At 48.1% G+C, this 24,019-nt stretch overlaps 1 protein-coding gene across 4 annotated transcripts in view; it reads left to right on the top strand.

Annotated features, from left to right (window-relative positions):
- LOC119979442 (VPS10 domain-containing receptor SorCS1-like) overlaps positions 1-24,019 on the top strand; it is a 1,177,426-nt gene that overhangs the window by 987,657 nt on the left and 165,750 nt on the right. For all 4 annotated transcript variants that reach the window (XR_005463722.1, XM_038821670.1, XM_038821672.1 and 1 more), the window contains exons 15-16: positions 9,629-9,746; positions 20,376-20,509. Coding sequence is in view for 3 of the 4 variants with exons in the window: in XM_038821670.1 (XP_038677598.1) it covers positions 9,629-9,746; positions 20,376-20,509 (252 nt within the window). In the remaining variant the exon portion in view is untranslated. The remainder of the gene's footprint in view (positions 1-9,628; positions 9,747-20,375; positions 20,510-24,019) is intronic.

Consider the following 24,019-nt stretch of genomic DNA (forward strand, 5'->3'; position numbering starts at 1 on the left):
CAGAGTAGAGGGAATGGGGCCAATCTGTGTCTAGTCTCATTGCTAACATTGTTCCTGTATATGAATGATGATAAAGAAAGTAAAGGCTATTAATTTTTTTTTTTAGTTTTTTTTATAAATTTAGATATCCCAATTATTTTTTCCAATTAAGGGGCAATTTAGTGTGGCCAATCCACCTACCCTGCACATCTTTGGGTTGTGGGGGCGAAACCCACGCAGACACGGGGAGAATGTGCAAACTCCACACGGACAGTGACCCAGAGCCGGGATCGAACCTGGGACCTCAGCGCCGTGAGGCAGCTGTGCTAACCACTAGGCCACTGTGCTGCCCAGTAAAGGCTATTAATGAATTGAAATCAAAAGTGAAATTGTTGGAAAAACCCAGCAGATCATGCAGCATCTGTGGAATGAGAAACCGGGGACGCAATTCTCTGACCCCCCACGCCGGGTGAGAGAACCGCGGGAGTGCCGGGCGATTCCCGCCACGCCGCCCTGGCACCCACACGCGATTCTCCCACCCCACCCCCCCCCCCCCCCCCCCAAAACGACGTGCCGCTCGGAGAATCGCTGCACGGTTGAGCGACGATTCTCCGGCCTGGAACGGTCTGCTGAATCCGACGAGTTCACGCCAGCACCAACCCCACCTGGTCGCTGCAGGCGTGAACAGCGCGCGAACGCTGCATGTGTGGCCTGTGGGGGGGGAGGGAGGATCGAGCACCAGGGGGGCTCAGTAGGGGTCTGGCCCGCGATCGGTGCCCACCGATCGGCGGGCTGGCGTCTCTAAAGGACGCACTCTTTTCCTCCGCCGCCCCGCAAGATCAATCCTCCAAGTCTAGCGGGGCGCCCACGGGGAGGACGGCAACTGCACTTGCGTGGGTTGGCGCCGGCCAACCTGCGCATGCGCGGGTGACGTCATGTACGCGCCGCCGGCCGTGTAATTTATTTTGCTGTTGTTATGAGGTAAAGCTTCCCTCAAATTGTATTAAAGTCTCTGATCTCCCTTTGCTGATGTAAAGATGTAAAGAGCTAGAGAGGTAAAACATGATTCCGACATATAGTTATTCCTCAGAGGGGAACAAATGAAAGGACTGAAGGAAGCAACATTGTAGTCAGGAGGGAATAGTGAAAGCAATCGCAGAATGAAGCAATCTACTTTGAGCTTGGAATCTGTGATCTCTGCTCGCTGCCTCCCATCTGCAGGAAGCACTTGTAACATCTGAGTGATTGGCAACCATCAGGTTTCAACAAGAACAAACGATTTCCTAGAACAACTACTGTCACCAACCCTGGGCTAGTGTGCGGCCAATTCCAGCCCCACTTTACAATAATAATCTTTATTGTCATTAGTCGGCTTACATTAACACTGCAATGAAGTTACTGTGAAAAGCGCCGAGTCGCCACATTCCAGCACCTGTTCGGGTACACGGAGGGAGAATTCAGAATGTCCAATTCACCTAACAGCACGTCTTGGACTGTGGGAGGAAACATGAGCACCCAAAGGAGACCCACGCAGGCATGGGGAGAATGTGCAGACTCCGCACAGACAGTGACCCAGCCGGGAATTGAGCCTGGGACCCGGGCGATGTGAAGCCACAGTGCGAACCACTGTGCTACCGTGGTGTCCCATAGTAGACCCACTGTGCTACCATGGTGCCCCGTAGTAGACCCACTGTCGCAATGTAAGTGAAATTAGATGTTATTTTTAAATACCCAAGTTGCTTGGCTGAGCCCAATAATCTCATAGAATCCCTATGGTGGAGAAGGAGGCCATTTGGCCCATCTGAGTCTGCACCGGCCCTCTGAAAGAGCACCCTATCTCAGCCCAGTTCCCCCACCAAATCTCTGTAACCCTGCTTAACCTCGGAGGGGCACTTTAGCATGGCCAATCCACCTAACCTGCACATCTTTGCACTGTGGGAGGAAACCGGAGCACCCGGAGGAAATCCATGCAGACACGTGGAGAATGTGTAAACTCCACACAGTCACCCAAGGTCAGAATTGATCCTGGGTCCCTGGCGCTACGAGGCAGCAGTGCCAACCACAGCGCCACCAGCTTTATAACTTTAACACAAGTAACCTTTTAGTATGCACAGTATGCTAATTAAATAGGCAAAGATGTACAACTGGCTATTTTATACCCCTTCTGAACAGCGATGTCTGCACTCAGCCCCTGGGATCCATACGCTATGGCCTGACTGGCCGATCAGGTCACATGAGCCTTGGAGAGCTCATCCATTTAGGTTGGAGAAGTTGGGACTGTTTTCCTTGGAGAAGAGAAGGTTGAGAGGAGATTTTAGAGAGGTCGACAGATGGTAGACAAAATCATGAGGGGCCTGGACAGAGTAGAGAGGGAACTGCTGCTCCCACTGGGGGAAGCATTGAGAATCAAAGGGCCTAATGTGATTGGCCAAAGAAGCAACGGAGACATGAGAAAAAAACATTTCTCTCGTAGAGAGTGGTCGGGATCTGGAATCCACTGGCTGAAAGTGGAGGCAGGTTAAATTGAGACATTCAAGAGGATTATTATCGGAAAAGGAAGAATGTCCAGGGCTACGGGAAGAGGGCCGGGAAATGTCACTTGACAAGTCGCTCCGGAGAGCCAGCGCAGGCTGAATGGCCTCTTCCTGTGCCATAACAATTCAACGGAAAAAAAACTTGGCACTAACTTCTAAAACATTCAACTGAACACATATTTAGTGAAATTATGAAAGTTAGTCAGCTTGACATTAGCGGAATTCAGAAGCTGGCAGCTATGGGGAGCACGCTTGCACACACACACACCAGGATCCAGGATTGGTAAGTGTCAAGACGAGTGATTAAATGAAAAGGAAGACCCTCATCTGTATAATGAATTTCTCAGCCTCCTAAAGGGATTTGCAGTCAACCAAGTGCTTTGAAGTGTTAAATGCATGGTTGGGAGCATGAGAAGGAGCTGCGGTAAAATAGAATTTGCAGCGAGAGACAAAGGTGAGGGAGAGTGAAAGTTAAAACATTTTAGTGTACAGAATGGGGACTCAGGAAGCCAAATCATACCAGACGGTTTGTTATGGCTGCTGCAGAAAACCCTTCGCACTGAGGGACTCCCAGAATTGGAGCACTGGAACCCAAAGTCAAGCGAGATCGTTGGATGGCCATTTCTTTTTATTTTATCACCTAGTTTGGACTGTCACCGTAGAGCAAGAAAAATGTCCCACTTAATGTCAACTCTGCAGGGATTCCAGAAAGTATTATCATAGAATTTACAGTGCAGAAGGAGGCCATTCGGCCCATCGAGTCTGCACCGGCTCTTAGAAAGAGCACCCTACCCAAGGTCAACACCTCCACCTTATCCCCATAACCCAGTAACCCCACCCAACACTAAGGGCAATTTTGGACACTAATGGCAATTTATCATGGCCAATCCACCTAACCTGCACATCTTTGGACTGTGGGAGGAAGCCGGAGCACCCGGAGGAAACCCACGCACACACGGGGAGGATGTGCAGACTCCGCACAGACAGTGACTCAAGCCGGAATCGAACCTGGGACCCTGGAGCTGTGAAGCAATTGTGCTATCCACAATGCTACCGTGCTGCCCGTGTAGAACGGCTTTACCTTGCAATGCTCAAGCTGACCGTGCCTCCTTCCGCTGATCGCTGATAACATAAATTGAGATATGCTGGGCCAAACCTTAAACTGAACTGAATATTACAGCAGCTTCTGTGATTTTGAGAAATTGCTCAGGGCATTTCCTGACTTTGCACAACACTGTAAAGTGGCTGATAGCAGGTCAACAACCTCCCCTTCATCTTTTTCCATTAATATTTCCCCTGCAGTAACATAAATTATTAGAGACAAAGAAGTGGCCACTTGACTTGCTATTACCTGGTTTACACTTTGCAAGAAGCGAAGATCTCCAGTTGCTGACTGCCCGCTTTTTAATTTCCTTATTCTTTTGTGCGATGTGGGCCTCGCTGACCAGGCCCAGCATTATTGCCGAGCCCGAATTGCCCTTGATAACAGTTAAGGATCGACCACATTGCTGTGGGTCTGCAGGTCAGACCAGGTAAGGATGGTAGATTTCCTTCCCTTAAGAGCATCAATGAACCAGATGGGGTTTTATCACAATCAGTGATAGTTGTCAAGGTCACCATTACCAGGACAATGCAGCACCATCCAGATTTATTCAATGAATTTAAATTCCACGAGCTGCCTTGGTGGGATTCGAACCCACGCCCCCAGCACATTAGCCTGGGACTCTGGATTATGATTCAGGTGACTTTGCCAATGCCAGGCCTCCCCGCATCCTACTCATTCTGAGTCTCCGGGACCCCCTTAGGGTGAGTTGGGGCTTGTCGGGGGGGGATCAGGGGTCGCGTTGGGGGCCGCACTGCACTCTCTCCCTGGACAGAGGAGTTTTGGTGAATGGAGCTGCTCAGTGTAAGAAATGGAACTAAGTGCGGCGTGTTCCCCGCTGAGGCCCCGTCTCTAACCGGAGACACGTTAGACAGCGTTGTGTTTCTCGGCGCTGCGCGCTCAGGGAAACACACCGCTAAATTCACTCGCTGTGGGAACAAGGTCCCATTTGGTTAAATCGTGCCCTAGATTTTATTTTTCCTTCCATTGTTTGGTAGATGAGGCGAATATCAGTTTATTGGTTCTATTGAACGACTTGAAAGGAAACTGTTACAATACACACTGAAAATAGAATGATTTACTGCTTTTCAATATTTGTGTGTGGCGTGGTGTGAAATGACAGTGAGAGACAGAGAGACAATAAAGCTGTGTCTTTCCCACATCAAACAGCCATACTGATTGATGAGACATGGGCCTAGCGTGTGTAGTTCCAGTCTCTTCTATGCCCTGTGAAGGAGCTCCAGTGTAATTGGAGTTGGTCTATTTGGACCAATTTCAGATGTAGCCAATATTGAATCCATTTTGTTAAATTGACTGACGCTTAATCATTTATTGATGTTTCAACGTAACCTCAGTAACTAACGCATTATATTTCAGTCTATTTATTTCAGCTGGCAATCTACCTATTAATCTGCAGGTACTCTCTCACAACCATTAGCCCCAAGTACAGCTTACAGTTTATGGAGGTGTGTATTTACTGGTTTAAATTCTAATTCAACTATAATGGAGAAGGGTCGAGACGACAAACTTACCTTTTCCAATTGGCAGTAATCCATTTATTTTAAAGTAAGCACAATCGCCAATATTAAATGACGTTGACGGGAAAAATGGTTCACCCAAGATTTAAAGTAAAGTTATTCTATTTAGTGAAGCACCATTCGCTTTTGATCTCCTGTGCAAGATATCCCAAAACATAAGAAGAGAAAATTAAGTCCTGGTTGGAAAATATCATTTGGACCTTCGAGCTCAAACCTCTCGTATTTTATACTGAATGCTATTCCGATTGTGCTTTCCAGCACACTGTTTGCTATTTAATTGCTCCTCTGTGCTTTGACATCAAAACTATTGTTAATTCGCAAGCCCTTTCCAGAGACCCCTTGTAGTAGTGCTGTTGACATGGCTGCATGACATTTCCTCCCAAAGTAATTGAAGCATAACAGTTTAAAATGTAGAAAGGGCCATTTACCCCATTTTCCAGCTGCTGGCTGGCGCAATTTAGAAGTAACTTTACTGCCCAATTCGCAGTCCCTTACCGATAATTCGGAATTGATGACCGCCTCGAAGCTAACTGCCTGACTGCTCATTTTCATTTCTCGCTTCCCTGCCTAACTGCTCAACAAATCTAAATCAAGTTACAGCACCATCGCTGACTCCCCTGCCCTGACTGCGCTCTCTATAATCAGGGGTTTTTAACCCCAGGACCTGTTAACCTCTACTTCTATAAAAACCTTGCTGGAGGTGGAGGTCTTTGTTGAGAAACATTTATTTGCATGCTAACAGTTTACAAAGGTTGAATAGGGCCAGCATGTAGCAGGGGCTTACCCCCCCCCCCCCCCCCCCCCCCCCCGCCCCCGTGATGCTACTCCGCATCCACACTCCATGAGTGCCATCACTGTGATGTAGCTTCTTCTGCACATATGCTTTAATTCGATTTAACCCTTTACTCCGGAAGACACTCCGCTGTAAGATTTGTCAGATAGTCCATTGTGATATTATAGTTCTGTGGTCGCGTGGCCCCTTTCGTGGGCCATGTGACAGGCGTGGAGTCTCTGGGGACAGAGCGTACTAATGTGAGCCTATCAGATGTTTGGACATGGGGCTGGCTGTTGGGATTTGTTCAGAGTGAGCTTGGCAGTCAAGGGGACTGGACCTGTGTAGTAGTTGCGCTGTTCTGTATGTCAAGTTCTTCTTAGTGAAATAAATCACTATTGTGATTTAACACTCGTCCCGTCGCTTGGGTCGCAACACAAGTTCTTTAAACTTTACTTTCTTTGAACGGTCCAGGAAGCCACAGCCTGTTACTCACCTTATGGCACTAAACTGCAGAGTTGTTATATAGTGCCCCTCATGCCCACAAATCACTTTTTGCAATGAAATGTAAGAAACGTGACAGACAAAACACGGCCACAATCAATGTGATCATGATCTGTTTTTGTCTTATTGATTGAGGGAAAGCTATTGTCCAGGAGGCTGGAGCTAACTTCTTTGAAATATTATCAGAGGATTTTTATGAACACCTCAGAGGGTAGCTCAGGCCTCAGCTTCACATCCAATCTAAGGGATAGCGCCTCCAACAGTCCAGCACCGCCTTGGTGTCAACCTTGATTTATTATATGTTCAAGTCCTGGAGAGGGATTAGAGCTCACAACCATCCAACTCCCCGGCAAGAATACTGCCCACTGAGCCATGGTGTAATGTTTAAAATGCTTCTCCCTTGAGCCTTCTCCAAAAGGTACCAAGATACTTTTGCATGACGAATAGGTGCCCTCCAATAACTTGCGGCCTTCCTTCTTGTCCCCTTTGTAGGCCTTCACAGTGAGTGTCGTTCAAACACGGAAGAATTCAGCTGAAGCTCTTCGGTGGTGACGTTAAACAGGAACTTTAGCTGATGTTCCTATCCCGTATAGTACTCCTCCTGCCATTGCTGTGAATGAGTAAAGCTATGAGCACATGTGGGTCAAGCTAGTCATCTTGTTAGTCCAGCGACTCAGTGGCCCTACCAGGCATTGTGTTTGCTAACTTACCCAATACTGTATTGCCAGTATCCTAACACGTGCTGAGTTCTGAACAGCCATCATGCTGTGTTTGTTGACCTCAACTTCCCAATTGAAGTTGTGTCCTGAGCATAGGCTGCCTAGCTCCTAAATTCTGAAATCCTCGCCCTAAATCTCTTTCTCTCTCCCCTCCAAGATGCTCCTTAAAATGTAATGTTTTGACCAATCTTTTTTCTTAATGAAGACACGGGGAGACCGCACCGAGGTGTAACAGATGTATCACAAGGTTTAAGGTGCCCTGCTCCCAGTGATACCCAACTGGATCTGAGCCCACCGATCCCAAGCTGGCCAACCTTATCTCCAAGGTTATTTGATCTTCCGCCGTCTCCTGAGCGGGGAAGCCCGTATTTTGCAAGGGACACAGGGAGGACAATCATTCCGACCCCGTAAATCCCTTGCAGGTTCAGGTTGTGACACTTGTGTTCCCTGTTCGAAGAACTCCTATATAGCTCAGTGTCAAATTGATACCTCTCCTGCGAGGTGCCCTGGATTCCAGCTCCTAAAATGGATGCAAGTTGAAGATGTTGGGCGGGATTCTCTAATAATGGGGCTATGTCCCCACGCCGGTGTGAAAACCAGCACCAACCACTCCGGCGTCAATCGCCCCTGAAAATGAGGAATTCTCACCTTTCTAGGGGGCTAGGTTGGCGCCGGAGTGGTCCCCGCAGCTCCAGCTGGCGCGGAACGCCCGCGCGAGTTTGCGCATGCGCAGAATGGACGGTGTATCTTTGCGCATGCACGGAATGGTCGGCGTGATTCGGTGCATGTGCGGGGGTTCCCTTCTCTACTCTGGCCCCTGGGCAATATGGCAGACCCGCTGCAGGGGCCCATTGCGGAGTAAAGTAGGCCCCCACGGACCAAGCCTGCCCGCTGATCGGTTGGCCCCGATCGCTGGCCAGGCCACCGTGGGAGCCACCGTGGGAGCCCCCCCCCCCCCGGTCGGATCACCCCCGCCCCCCCTCCAGGACGGCCCCCGCACACTCACATTCCAAGTCCCGCCATGTGAGAGGTGAGTAATCCACGGCGGCGGGACTCGGCCAAACTCGTTGGCCACTCGGCCCATCGGGGCCTGGAGATTCGCCAGGGGGCGGGCCGCTGTCAACGGCCCCCAACCAGTGCGGTGGTGATCCCGCCGCCCCCGAAAAACGGAGGCAGAAAATGGGTAAGCCGGCGTCGGGGCGGCGTTTCTCCAACCCGGCGCCTGGTCAGACAATCTCGGCTGTAAGGTCTGGGACACCCTGTGACCACTTGTCTCCTGTTGAATTTTCAATGATGTCATTCAGTTTCTATGAATGAAAATGTTCAAAGAGGTAAAACGTTATCCAATTGGAAATCTCACATAAGATATCATTCGCTTCGAGCAGTTATTGTCAGCTTCAGAGATAAATTTTTGTTTTCTTTGTTGTGTTGTGCCTTGCTTCGCTGTGCTGGGAATTAAGCTTCTCCTCAGTGGCCTCAGCACAGAGCAGCCTTTAAAGTTTTGCTGAAATTCCAGAGGGCTTTTTTTCTGACTGAGCAAATAGGGGAATAATAAGTACAGTAAATGTACGTTTTAGCGCGGGATCGGTGTTCCATTATTACTGGGCTTGGTTGTGGTGAAGTACTTGGGAAGCAGCTGTAAGATTCAGTAAGACGCAGTCAGAATCGGAACTGCATGGGCTGTTAAACCATGGATTCCTTTGATCCCCTTCTCGACTCCCTCTGCTGGTATATGGGTATGGTGGCCTGAAGTGGACTAAAGGCAGAATGCAGTTTACCGTCCGCTGCAGTTGTGTGACTGAAGCTACTTTGCTGCCATGCTTGTGAGCCAGGCTGGATCGTGTGGTCCTGGGGGTGGAGTTGATGGATTTCCTGCCTCCCCCTTTACACCTGACCCACTCCAAACACGGGGCTGCTCCGAAAACACAAGCAGATCACCAATAGATTCAATAAAGATTGATCGTCGAATTGATCCTAGGTGTTCTCAAATGCTTCCATTGTGCCAGTGGTCATAACTTCACCCCCACCCCGCCCCACTCACACACACACACAACCCCCCCCCCCCCCCCCCCACACACACACACACACACCCACACACACACACCGCTCCTCGATAAAAGCAGACACGTCAAAATGGACCCCATCATCTTTCAGGAAGACGTTAAACCGAGGTACTTCTCCTGATTCAGATGGATGTTAAAGATCCAAATTCTATTTAAGGAAGAGCTGGAAGCTCTCCTGGTGCCCTATTCCTCAAAAAATATCACTTATGAAACAATTGTTTTTTTTTTCAATTCATCTCGTTACTTTTCTGGGATCTTGCTGAGCATAAAAATTGAGGGATGCTTAGTATATCTAATGGACATCTCACTTGAAAAGATGCTTGCACATGAAGCATTGTGAGAGGTTACAAGCTGATTAGATACAATAGAAAGTCAAATATTATTGCTGAACTCTCTTCTGTGTTGTGTTTTTAACAGTGTGTTTGGTCATGTCAGCCATCGCTCCGAGTGGCAGCTTGTTAAAGTGGACTACAGGTCCATCTTCAGCAGACGATGCAATGAAAATGATTTCCATGCATGGGAGTTCCACAATCAGGTGAGGAATCCTGCCAGTATCTTCCCTTCCTCCCCCTCCCACTCTTCCTCCCCCTCCTCTCCCACCCAACAGGTTCTAATTATGATATGTCTTGCCTCTCAGTGTCTGTAAGCTCTGAGTGTGAAATAGAACCTGCTCCTTAGGACATGACATCAGCCCATTCCCTATCAGTTTAATCCCCTTCAGGCCCACAAACCTCTGAGATGCCTATGCCCATCTTATGCCAGCCTCGATTTTAATTGTTCCACCATTGGTGGCCATGTCTGTCATAATATCCCCTCATGTATATCATGAGATGCAGACAGGCAGTGATTGACACACAGGATAACCAATGAACACACACGACACAGAACAACCAATCACCAGACAGGACACCACCACTATAAAGCCCACAGGGCATTAAGGCTCTCCCTCTCTCACAGGACACGGCCAGTGAGATAGGCTTTGTGCACAGGCCAATGAACATCATCGCCATGTGATAGACAGCTAGTCTGGTCAAGCCAGTAGGAGGTTATCAGTCAGGTTAATAGAGTGTCAACCCACAGCAGATTATGTACAGCAATCAACAGGTTCAATAAAACAGTGTCGGACCATCTCCTGTGTCGGAAGCCTGTTTCTCGTTTTACTGCATCCAGTTGCAGTCAACGTTAGACCAACACAGATAACACATCAATGTCTTCAATTGTCTGGGCTCGAATATCTGTAATTCCCTCTTTGCACTCCTCTGCCACTTTACATTGTCTTCCTCCTTTAAAACTACCTTTCAAACCTACCGCTTTGACCCAGCTTTCCGTCACTGGACCAAATATCACCTCATGTGGTTTGGAGTCACACTTAATATTGCTCCTACAAAGAGCCTTGGAATGTTTTCTTCCAGGGCGCTCTACAAATAAAAGTTGTTCTTGTATCGCTCGCAGCAGCTTGTAAACAGCACGCGATAAAGAGTCTTTGTACAACGTAAAAACCTTGAAAAACCTTGGCTGTCTGGGACTCAACACAAGTTAGAGCCCTTGGAAACAGTCACTTTCCTCACCAGCCAATTCTCTCCCCCCCCCCCGACCATGATCTCATTATATTCCGTTGTCCTACTTTGCTGAATGGGTCTTAACTGAATGGACACATTAAGCTACATGTGACACCTTTTGCCTCGAGCCTTAACTAATTAATTTCCAGTTGACAGCGCACATCCTGGCCTAATTGGCATCCTTCTTGGATCGCGACATATGGTGGCACACAGCATACAGGGTAATGCTGGCACCAATGTGATGGTGACTCCCACAGGCTCACAACCTGACACCCAGGGCAGCTTTCCGCCTGGACACAGTCGGATGAAATAACAGCATTTCTTTTTAATATTGAGATGAAGCACAGAAGGCAGCAGGTCCGTGCAGCCACATCCAATCAACACTGACAGCAGTCAGAAGCAGGCCTGTTGCAGCAGGCTTCGGTCAGGACAGAGCTGAACCTGAATCCAATTTCTGTCTCATGCATGATAACTGCTTAACCCGCTGACTGGCCCACTGCTTGTTAAAAGAGCTGCACATCACTGAGCCCATCCTCCAAACATATCTTCTGCTCTGAAACTCCATCTCGAGTGCCAAAAGATTTAATTCTGTTTTGCTACCCGTTCAGATTGAGAACAGTCCTGTGGCTCGGAATCAAAGGAGCGACTTACTTTAATAAACTACATAAGAACAAAGAAAAGTACAGCACAGGAACTGGCCCTTCGGCCCTCCAACCGTGTGACGACCATGCTGCCCGTCTAAACTAAAATCTTCTACACCTCCTGGGTCCGTATCCCTCTATTCCCATCCTATTCATGTATTTGTCAAGATGCCCCTTAAATGTCACTATTGTCCCGGCTTCCACCACCTCCTCCGGCAGCGAGTTCCAGGCACCCTCTGTGTAAAAAGACTTGCCTCGTACATCTCTTCTAAACCTTGCCCCTCGCACCTTGAACCTATATCCCCTAGTAATTGACCCCTCTACCCTGGGAAAAAGCCTCTGACTATCCACTCTGTCTATGCCCCTCATAATTTTGTAGCCCTCTATCAGGTCGCCCCTCAACTTCCATCGTTCCAGTGAGAACAAACCGAGTTTATTCAACCTGTCCTCATAGCTAATGCCCTACATACCAGGCAACATCCTGGTAAATCTCTTCTGCACCCTTTCTAAAGCCTCCACATCCTTCTGGTAGTGTGGCGACCAGAATTGAACACTAGACTCCAAGTGTGGCCTAACTAAGGTTCTATACAGGTGCAACATGACTTGCCAATTCTTATACTCAATGCCCCGGCCAATGAAAGCAAGCATGCAGTATGCCTTCTTGATTACCTTCTCCACCTGTGTTGCCCCTTTCAGTGACCTGTGGACCTGTACACCTCGATCTCTCAAATATGGTTCAGGCAGCCCCTTATCAAAGGAAGGATATGCTTTCCCTCGAGGGAGTGCAACCAAGGTTCACTGGACTGGTTCCTGGGATGAAGGGATTATCCCGTGTGGAGAAATTCGACAGACGAGGCTTATTATGGAATGGGGGCCTTTCCATTCACCTGAAGAAGGAGCCGTGCTCCGAAAGCTCGTGTTTGAAACAAACCTGTTGGACTTTAACCTGGTGTTGTAAGACTTCTTACTGTGCTCACCCCAGTCCAACGCCGGCATCTCCATATTATGGAATGGACATGTTTGGACTGTGGGAGGAAACCGGAGCACCCGGAGGAAACCCACGCACACACGGGGAGAATGTGCAGACTCCGCGCAGACAGTGACCCAAGCTGGGAATCGAACCTGGGACCCTGGAGCTGTGAAGCAATTGTGCTAACCGCTATGCTACCGTGCCGCCCAGGACAGTCAGTAGGATTCTGCAATTTGTAATTTCTGAACATTGGTGGAGGCTTGAGGGACCGAATGGCCAATTCAAGCTCCTATTTCTTTGGCTCTTATGCATTCAAAGGAAGCCATGCTTCACCACCGATTTATCTCCCTATCCTGGAAGCACACTATTGATGTAGAGCACATTTCCTTTAACATTTATTATTTAGCTCCTGTCTCTTGTGCTTGCCATGAGCTCTGAATACCCGATTGCAGACAATTTCATTCCAGTCAAATCCATCCAAGTGATATTTTTTGAAAATGGAGGGCTTGCGCAGCAGGGCGCGGAGAGTCAGCAGAGAGTTCATTGCTGACATGGCCGTGAGGAGGAGTTCCTCACTGCTGTTGCCTGGCTGGAGGATCAGCCGTGTCTATTAACTGCTCGACACCTTTGTGAGGGCACTCGATGGCGCAGTGCCTGAATTCTCAGAGAATAACTCCAGTGAAAATATTCCCCTGCCTCCATAGCCTTCTTCTGGTCCCCTGCCTTTACGGGCAGCATGGTAGCACATTGGTTAGCACAGTTGCTTCACAGCTCCAGGGCCCCAGGTTCGATTCCTGGCATGGGTCACTGTCTGTGCGGAGTCTGCACATCCTCCCTGCGTCTGTGTGGTTTTCCTCCGGGTACTCCGGTTTCCTCCCACAGTCCAAAGATGTGCAGGTTAGGTGGATTGGCCATGCTGAATTGCCCCTTCTTGTCCAAAAGAGGTGGGGCTACTGGGTTATGGGGATAGGGTGGAGGGGTGGGCTTGGTTGGGGTGATCTTTCCAAGGACCGGTGCTGACTCGATGGGCCAAATGGCCTCCTGCACTGTAAATTCTATGATTCTCAGCGGAGGGGAGGATAAAGGGTTTTGAAACAGACAGTTTGTGAGTCTCAATCCCAATGGCAGCATTAGCAGGTCTCCAGTTGGTTAATTAAGCTATGCTGACCCTGGCGTAGGTTTTGTTTGGGTTCTGACAGACAGGCACCCAGCTGTTTGATCCTGGCATTTAGATGAATAAAGCTGGTTCTCATATCCCAGCGGCTGCATCGTAAATGCGCATCTTCAAATCTGCTTTGGAGGCAGGTTCAGCAGACCGGCACAGAATCTCATCTCGAAGGCCAAGCCAGACCTGTGGCTTTAGCTGCCAGGATTCACTTTCATCTGTACACCCTCCTAATGAGCTATTTCCCACCTCCTTTGCTGGCGTTTCTCCATCTATAATTGGGCTGTTAGAAGGATGAGCAGATGCCTCAGGAAAGTTAGTCATTCTCCTTTCCTGGAACCCATTTTGAAAAGCTGCTTATTTAATTAACTTCCCAAAAAAATAACGGGCCGACTCTCACACTCCTGAAAAAGAAATGAAAATCGCTTATTGTCACAAGTAGGCTTCAAATGAAGTTACGGTGAAAAGCCCCTAGTCGCCATATTCCGGCGCCTGTTCGGGGAGGCTGGTACGGGAATTGAACCGTGCTGCTGGCCTGCCTTCAAAGCCAGTGATTTAGCCCAGTGTGCTAAACCAGCCCCTTGCTTTTGTTCAAACACTCAGCAATCGCAGAGGAAAGCAGATCCTAATCCCCTCGGCCAAGGCTGCATAGAATTTACAGTGCAGGAGGCCGTTCAGTCCATCGAGTCTGCACCGGCTCTTGGAAAGAGCACCCTACCCAAGGTCAACACCTCCATCCTATCCCCATAACCCAGTAACCCCACCCAACACTAAGGGCAATTTTGGACACTAAGGGCAATTTATCATGGCCAATCCACCTAACCCGCACATCTTTGGACTGTGGGAGGAAACTGGAGCACCCGGAGGAAACCCACGCACACACGGGGAGGATGTGTAGACTCCGCACAGACAGTGACCCAAGCCGGAATCGAACCTGGGACCCTGGAGCTGTGAAGCAATTGTGCTACCCACAATGCTACCGTGTTGCCCGCGGTTGCGAAGCCAGGTTACAGGGTGTAGAGGCTGTGCACCGAGCCACTGCGCCGAAATGCAAAAAAGCAGCACATGGAGAGGAGCAACATGTTGGGCTGAATTCTCCAGCCCCTCCTGGTACCGAGTCCGGAAGATCCCACTGAAGCCGACCCCGGCATGGAAGAACAATGTGGATCGACATCGTCGGGACTGGACGACCCTGCAAAAGGAGGCCATTCGGCCCATCATGTCTGCACCAGACCTTGGAAAGAGCACCCCATTTAAGCCCACACCTCCACCCTATCCCCGAAACAGAGTAACCCCACCTAACTTTTTTGAACACTAAGGGGCAATTTAGCATGGCCCATCCACCTAACCTGCACATCTTTAGACTGTGGGAGGAAACCGGAGCACCCGGAGGAAACCCACGCTGGCACGGGGAGAACGCACAGACAGTTAAACAAGCCGGGAATCGAACCTGGGGCCCTGGCGCTGTGAAGCAGCAGTGCTGACTGTGCCATTCCATGCTTCTTGGAGCAGGTCTTCCCTCTAAACCTTCTCCCACCACCACGCCACGGCACACCATTACCCAACCTTCTGTGTAAACAGGTGACCAGTTACCAAATGACCAGGTTTCCTCTGGACTGGGGAATGGAAGCAATACCTCTGGAGTCATCCAGTTGATGGGGCAGCAGAGGCTCTATGGCTGAACTAGTTGGGCCAAATGGCCTCCCTCAACTAACTTATCCTTGTAAATGTTTGATTCCAAACTGAGTGTGTATTGACTGACAGTCGGAAAAAGGGAAAAGATCCTGTGTGGTGAAATTCTGCTTTACTTCAACAGTTATTCATTTGGTACATACAACAACAGGGCCTACCTGACCTTTACTATTACACATATTTACTTCCAATCTGAAGTCAAAACATTTCTGCTGACATTAAGCTGAGATATTAATATCAAATGTGTGAAATTCCTATCTGCGGTTTTAATCAAAGCATTAAACAAGCAAAATTAATATCTCAGAACAGTTTTAATCTCCCGAGCTGCTCACCATCCTGACTTGGAATTATATCCACGTTCCTTCACTGTGGCTGGGTCAAAAACCTTCCATACAGCTTCGCGGGTGTACCTAGAAGGTTCAGAAACTGGCACCTCATCCTAGCTTTAATAAAAACAGAAGGACCCTCCAGGGTTTACACCTCCAAACCCCACGCCACCTCATGACCTGCAGCCAGCCCCATTGCTCCTCATGGTTGCCATGCCATGCTACGGCTCTTCTGTGCCCACTTAATACACAATATGCAGAACCAACGAGCCCTGTGGTGACAAGAAGATGCGTAAAATGTTTTTTAAAATTAGTCACTCACTGATAACATTCTTAAAAGAAAATCAATTTTTTACCGCAGGCCAATAAAAATGCTAATTCTGCACTTAAAGAGTGGTGAACCTGTGCACTTCACTACCACATGAAAGAAGTTGAGGCTAAAACATTGTGGGCGCGATTCTCCGATGCCGCGCGGCATCGGGAAAGCCGTCGTGAACTCGGCCGAGTTTCACGACGGCGTCGGAGGCCGCTCCTTGCACCCTATTCAACCCCCCCCCCCCCCCACCCCAGTGGGCTAGGAGCGGTGTTGTGAGGAACTCGGCCGCCGGGCCTTGACGCTTGCGTCAAAACGGCGGGCCGAGAATGACGCGACGGCAGCGCCGAAGTGATGTCAGCCGCGCATGCGCAGATTGGCCGGCTCCAACCCGCGGATGCGCGGTTGCCGTCTTCCCCTCCGCTGCCCCGCAAGACATGGCGGCTTGATCTTGCGGGACGGCAGAGGGGTAAGAGTGCGTCTTTTAGAGACGCTAGCCCGACGTCAATGGGCACCGATCGCGGGCCAGTCCCCTCCCGAGCACGCCCATGGTGCTCGTTCTTCTCTCCGCCCCCCACAGGCCCCAAACTTACCTTTCGCACTATGTTCACGCCGGCAGCGACCAGGTGTGGTTGGCGCCGGCATGAACAGGTCGGGAATGGCAGGCCACTCGGCCCATCCGGGCCGGAGAATCGCCGGTCGCCGTGCAAAACAGCAAGCGGCGATTCCACGACACGCCATTTTGGGGGGGTGGGAGAATCGCGGGGGGGGGGGGGGGGTGCCAGGGCCGTCGTGATTCACCCGGCCCTCCCGCGATTCTCCCACCCGGCGTGGGGAGCGGAGAATCGTACCCTGTATGCTTTCAAGGAATTTGATATAGCTCTTGGGCAAAATGAATCAAAGGCTATGGGTGGGGGGGGGAGGGGGGAGGGGGGGTGGAGGGATGCGGGTGCAGGTTACTGAGTTGGGTGATAAGCCATGATCACAATGAATGCCGGAGCAGGTTAGAAGGGATGAATGGCCTCCTCCTGCTCCTATGTTCTATGTTTCTAATCATACAAGTGTAATGATTGATACATCATAGGGCAGCACGGTGGTGCAGCGGTTAGCCCTGCTGCCTCACGGCACCGAGGTCCCAGGTTCGATCCCGGCTCTGGGTCACTGTCCGTGTGGAGTTTCTACATTCTCCCCATGTTTGCTTGGGTTTTGCCCCCCCCCCCACAACCCAAAGATGTGCAGGGGAGGTGGATTGGCCACGCTAAATTGCCCCTTAATTGGGAAAAAATTAATTGGGTATACTAAATTTATTTTAAAAAAGATTGACACATCGGGCCTCAGATTTTATAAGCCAGAGTTTTGCATAACTGAAGTCTTTAAAAATGGCAGACAGGACCCAATTCCGGGATTCCAGATCCCATTCCTGGAATTTCTGTTTTTTAACTGTGCCTTTTGCGAGTGCAGTCTGGCTGGGTCACAGCTCCTCACCCTACACTCCCAACCTAACTGGCTCCGTGATGGGAATGGGCATGCACTGGCCCTCTGCATGTTTCATGGAGTTGGGCCGGTTTTCCAAAGAGTCATGGTTCCTGGCACCTCAGAGGTGTCGTGAAACATAAACTCAAAAGGTCCTCTTCATGTCTCCACCCTCCCCTATTTGGTAAGGTATGCACCCCAACCAAACCCTCATGCCCCCATGCCCCATGCGCAGGAATGCCCGTCCACCTCAATGACGCTTCATTCCCCCATGTCAAGGTATGCCCTCCCACCCACTCCATATAGCCTTTCATGCCTTCCTCATGCCAATTTATGGGACCTCGATTTCCGTTCATCCACTATAAACTTCATAAAACTAATGAGCTCTACAGTGACCGTAGGATGTGTAAGAAAGACTTTTATAAACTTAATTCATTGACAACTTCCCAATTCCTTCAGAAAACTCCTTTTTCCTGCAGGCCAATGAAAGTGTCAATCATCCAGCTGCTTTAAAATCTCAATATTAGAAACTGAAAGCACTTGAATCCTCTTCATCTTTGTAAAAATAAATTGTGCAATTGATTATGCATTCTTGGCTGGGAGCCCTGACATCCATTAAAGTACTGAAACACCAGCTAAAAAAAATTGCCTGATTGACAACTCTCTGAACTATCCTATCAATTGCACAATGTTTATTTAGACAAGATAAAGAGGTTTCAAGTGCTTGTCCTTTTTGCTATTGATCTTTTAAAAGGTCTGGATAATTGGCACTTTATTAGCCTGGACTGAAACAAGTTTTCTTTGAGAAGTGGAAAGTTATCAATAATGAATGACTTATTTTCAAACCTTTTGTTACACATTCTATTGCCATGCTAGGGTTTATTGGTTCTATATAATGTATAGTGATTGAATGGTTACGTTAGTGACCTAGCTTGGCATGAGGTGGATGTCATGAGATGGCATGGATAGGGTTTGGAGACTGTGTGGCATGTGGGTAAAGGGGGTTTGAGGGGTGAGGACTGGGGGGGGGGGGGGCTTTCTGTTATTAAAACTGGGGTGATGTCCCACAGCACCAAGGAGGGCCTTTTAAACAGCCCACCTCGGCAACCTACAGTCCCTTTGGCTGCCTCCGATCTTTTCTCTAGGTCAGCTGGCACTACGCCCCCCCCCACCTAAAATAAAAGTGTATCTTTGCGGGCACTTTCTCCCGAGGCGGGAGGTCTGGCTGAGCTGAGAATTCACCTGACTCCTTTTACCCACCCCCAGGATGAAAATCCAACCCTACCAATTATTGATTTGGTCAGATAAAATCCATTCTACCGTGCCAAAATTATGAAATAGCTTTGTTACGATACAGCAAATTGTACGTGCCAGCCTGCCCAAATGTCAGGGGGAAACTTGAACAAGCTACCACAACTTATTAGGAGGTATCTGAAGTCAGGAGAAGTACATTTCAGGCCACTTGTGAAGATTTTTAAACATTAAACATTTATTAAAATAAAGGAAAAAATGATGTAACACTTAAGACACAAGAACACCGTTGCACAGTTAATAGTACTTCTCCAAACATTTCCTAATGTTGGCTGTAAGTAAGCACAGAGCTAAACTTTTTTTGATGGCAACAGTCCTCATAGATTTTTAACCTATTAAATATTCCAGACATATGACCACAAAATGTATTGCTGCTACTGGGGAAATCTCACACAGGCTTTCCCTCCTCTCTCGTTCAATACTGAGAAACTTACTGCCTTTCAGACAAATGTTCCTTTCTCTGAGAATGGCAGCAACTGGTGTTTATAGGTCTGTCTCCGGCACATGTTGTCATGTCAGGATCTCATAGGCACACCACAACAGTCTTTAGTTTCTCTTTAAATATGTTTTCCCTTTGATCCACCACTCTATTGTTTCTACAGTCCTTTACAAGTTCTTCTTCCCAGAATTTACCAATTGTTTCTAATATTTTATGTCCACTTTTTAAAAAGGTAAACTTACTATTTTGTCTCACCTATTTACAATCTCCCAATTGTATATGTTCCTTTTGAAATAAAACAATTAACTTTAAATCACGTCCCTTATCTGCCTTATGTAAATTCCTATTCATGCTGTGCTCCCCGTCACACCATCTTAACTCTATTCATTTCCACTTCAACCACTTGCACATGTGCCCCTCATTGATATTTTGACCCTTGTCATCTAACTGTCTTCAGTTTAATTAAAACAGCTACACCTATTCTAACACACACAAGCCTGTTTCACATTATACAACAGTGATATTGAAAAAGTATTGAAAAATCTCATTTGTCCTTACAGCCTGCTTATTCTAACCTTCTCTGTATCTCTAATTATTTTGTAAAAATTGTATCATGCCTACCCTTGTTTTAATTTCTCCAGCAAAAGTATATTGCCAGAACTAGTTTGCTTGAGGGCTACCTGTTTCTCTCTGTTAACTTAAAGACTCCGATTGCTACAATTGGAGGTAATAAGGATGGGACTAGAGATGAACGAGCCCGAAAGGAGTGTGGAAGAGGCTTGAAAATGATTTGAGATTAATTTCATATATATTTCAGAAAATTTACAGTGCTGAAAGAGGCCATTCGGCCCATCGAGTCTGCACCGGCCCTTGGAAAGAGCACTCTACTCAAGCACAACCTCCACCCTATCCCCGTACCGCAGTAACCCCACCTAACTTTTTTTTGGACAATAAGGGCAATTTAGCATGGCCAATCCTTAATGCTAGCCACAATATTGTATTGTATGTTCTGTTCCAAAGTACATCCAGATGGTCTGAATTAGGATCGCGTTCCCAACCACATCCTCGTATTCAGTTTGAATACTAATTCCTACCGTGTGGTTATTTATCAGCTCCACTCATAAACCCAGAGGGCATATTTTAGGCCTTTTGCAGGGCGCCCTCGTTGGAGGTCGATCTTGAGATGACAGTTGAGTGGCAAATTCAAAGTGAGTGATCCCACTACAATGAGCTATTTTGACTCCTAGTTTCTTAACCAATGTGATTTATTTGAAGGGAGAACCGTGCATTATGGGGGAAATGCGAATATACCAGAGGCGCAGCCCGGCAACACAGTGCATTCTGGGAAAGAAGTACAGTGGAGCAGTGACATCAGTGCCTTGTACTTGCACAGACTCCGACTTTGAGTGGTAAGTAGCCTTGTTAACATGTCACCAAGGCTGTCAGATCCTGTGTCCTCGTACCTGGAATCAAGGCCTCCTCACACTACTACCCAGATTGCTAACATAATTTTGGTTGGCGTCCAGCACTGAGCAGTTCCATGCTGGCTCTGATGCAAAGTAGGCCAAGCCCGAGCAGTGGTTTTATGGAGGAAAGCTGCGCTGGTGACAGGATGTGGAGATGCCGGCGTTGGACTGGGGTGAGCCCTTGAGATGCATTATTACAGGTGCTACATGAATGCAAGTTGTTGTTGTGGTGAACCACTGTTATTGTAGTTCTACTGTTGTTCCACTGTTACTTACAGCGCTGTATATATTCTCTGTTACTGTTTGTTCCATTGATTATCTTTTGAGGAAAGGTTGAACGTCTTGGCATTTCACCCATTGTAATTTGGAAGAGCAAGAGGTGATCTTATTGAAACGTATCGGATTCTCAGGTGGATTGACTAGGTGGATGTGGGAGGACGTTTTTCCTAGTGGGAGAAATTGCGTTTCTCATTTAAGACTGAGATGAGTCGAATTATTTTCTCTCCGGGCCCATTAAGGTCGGGATTTTCTGGCTGTTCACCCTGGCGGGATCTTACATTCCCGCCGACGTTACACCCTTGCAGCTTTACAGCGGTGATGGGTACGTTCAACGGGAAGCCCTGTTGACAATGGTGAGACCCCAGCAGGTCTCACCACTTGCAAGCTGCCCATCAACGCTGCAGAACACACAGGGGGGAGGAAAATCCCGTCTGTGGAATTCCCTTTCCCAGAAAACAGTGGTGCTGGCTCATTAAATACCTTCAAGGACGAGTTAGAAAGATTTTTGGCTGTCAAAGATTATGAGGGGGCTGACAGGAAAGTGTGAGTTGAGGCTGAGGTCCCTCGGAGCCTTCAACGGACTTCAGGAGCAGAAATGGTCAATTAGGAGACGGTTTTCAGGAAGACGGCGCTGTCGGTAAGTGTGTACTTGGACAGGTTGGTCCCAACATTCGCGTCCTGAAATTAGTGGGAAATTCAAACCCATAGTCACGTCTGCACACCTCCGACTATTGACTAGAAATCTTTAAGCTGCAGAAGCTGTGTCTTCCCCGAACTACAATTCCAGAACCAGTGATGCTCTCTGAGGAAGAACATCTTTTCCTGATTTACCACGGGTTTCATCACCTGGATTTATTATAGACGATAGAGAAAAGATTGACGGGAATGGCTCCAGGCATGAGTGAGTTATGTGGAGGAGACCAGAAGACATAGGAGCAGAATTAGGCCACTCGGCCCATCCGCCATTCAATCATGGTTGATATATTTCTCATCCTCATTCTCCTGCCTTCTCCCAATAACCCCTGATCCCCATATCAATCAAGAACCTATCTATCTCTGTCTTAAAGACACTTGGATGGATTGGAGAAGCTGAGAAGAGTCTGGACAGAGTAAATGGGGAGACTGCAACTATTGGCAGAAGATTAACCAAAAGGGATTTTTTTTTTAGGAAAAGGACAAGGAATTGGAACGAACTAAACTGCTGTTGTGGAGGGCTGGCATGGTCTCCCCCTGTGCTACAACCATTCTGTGATTTAATTATTCTAATGTTGGGGGATTTTCAATGTGGGTGACGTCAATAGAATCCTTTCAATTAGCTTGCTTTCTCTTCCTATTCTAGTCAGCAAAACTAGTGCTCTCTGCCCATCTCTGTAATCTCTCCCCACCCTCAGGAATGCTGAATTCCTCCTATTCCAGACCCTTGGGCACATACATTCTCTTCATCCAGCCATTGACAGTGGTGCCTTCCAGTCCAGGAGCTCTGGAATTCTTTCCCTAAACTCCCCCTACCTCTTATACTCTCTTTCCTTACAAAAATACCTTTCCGAGCAAGCTAACAGTCAACCGTCCTCATAATTCCTTCAACTCAGAATCATTCTTTTTATCCAGTTACGCTCCTGTGAAACCCCTTGAGATGCATTATTACAGGTGCTACATGAATGCAAGTTGTTGTGGTGAACCACTGTTATTGTAGTTCCACTGTTGTTCCACTGTTATTTACAGCGCTGTATATATTCTCTGTTACTGTTTGTTCCATTGTTACTCACTGTGTTATATATTGTTGTTCTTCCGTGGCTCCGCCCTCTGGGTGTTGTCTTTAGTTGGCTGATCTGTAGCCCTGCCTCCAGGCTGGGTTCAGCAGCAGACAGGCTACATCTTTGAGTATTAAAACCATTACTTCGTCTTCTACAACTTGCCTCGTGTGTAATTGATGGTGCATCAGTTGTGTGTGTATTGATGTACCAGGAAACACGATGTGAAGACACATTATGGAGTCTGGACGGGTTTAGCAGGATCCTTCCTTGTTGTGCACAAGGTTGTTTTTCCATCTATACCAGCTGAGGGAGAAATGTCAGGAGTGGTTATTTGTGTCGACCTTTCCTTTCCCCAGCACAAGGGGCTCCAAGACCAACTGCACACGAGCTAACCATTGCCCTGGCAGAGGTGAGCAGAGTAAATGTAGATTGAGAATTGAACCTGAGCCTTGTGTAGCTCAGTGGCACTCCAGGGAGATGGAGGCTTGTGACATACTTTCAGCATTCTCAATCTTCATCGTCTGGAAGGTAACACTTTCGGTTAATGGAACAGAGCAGTAACGGTAACTGGCTTCGATTCTCATCAGCCAAGCAGAATTGAGCTTGAACCTTAGCTGCCCTCCATGTTCAGTGCGAAAATCTCGGAACCAAAGTGTCAATTTACCTTCTCCATTTTCCAAAGCAAAGTCAAAGGTCTGTTCTGAAGATGGGTCTGCAGCAGAAATACAAATGTGTCTGTTCTCTCCACCAATGCTGCCTGTCTCACTGGCCGCTTTGTATCATTTTCTGGGGGTTTAAAAAAAAAGTTATTTCTCCTTCAGCCTATTTTCTCGGCAGGGAGAGAAGGAAGAAGAAGTGGGAATTTCAATCTCTGCCCGCAGCTCACTTGGGTCTCTGACAAGGAGGATGAGAGGCGACTTAATAGAGGTGTATAAGATGATGAGGGGGACAGATAGAGTGGACGTTCAGAGACTATTTCCTCGGGTGGATGTAGCTGTTACAAGGGGGCATAACTATAAGATTCAGGTTGCGAGATATAGGCTGGGATGTCCGAGGTAGGTTCTTTACTCAGAGAGTGGTTAGGGTGTGGAATGGACTGCCTGCTGTGATAGTGAGTCGGACACTTTAGGAACTTTCAAGCAGTTATTGGATAGGCACATGGAGCACACCAGAATGACAGGGAGTGGGATAGCTTGATCTTGGTTTCGGACAATGCTCGGCACAACATCGAGGGCCAAAGGGCCTGTTCTGTGCTGTACTGTTCTATGTTCTACGTACCTCCGTCTCGTGAACTGCCCACTCTCCGATCCCACCGACCAGGTCCAGCACCCTATGCTCTGTGATGGTGAAGGACCTTAGGTCCAGCCTTCTCCCGCTCCCTGCAGTTGTGGGCCGTGGTCTCCTGGGGGGGACAGATGAT

This window comes from Scyliorhinus canicula, chromosome 16 (genome assembly GCF_902713615.1).
Source record: "Scyliorhinus canicula chromosome 16, sScyCan1.1, whole genome shotgun sequence".
Taxonomy (NCBI): domain Eukaryota; kingdom Metazoa; phylum Chordata; class Chondrichthyes; order Carcharhiniformes; family Scyliorhinidae; genus Scyliorhinus; species Scyliorhinus canicula.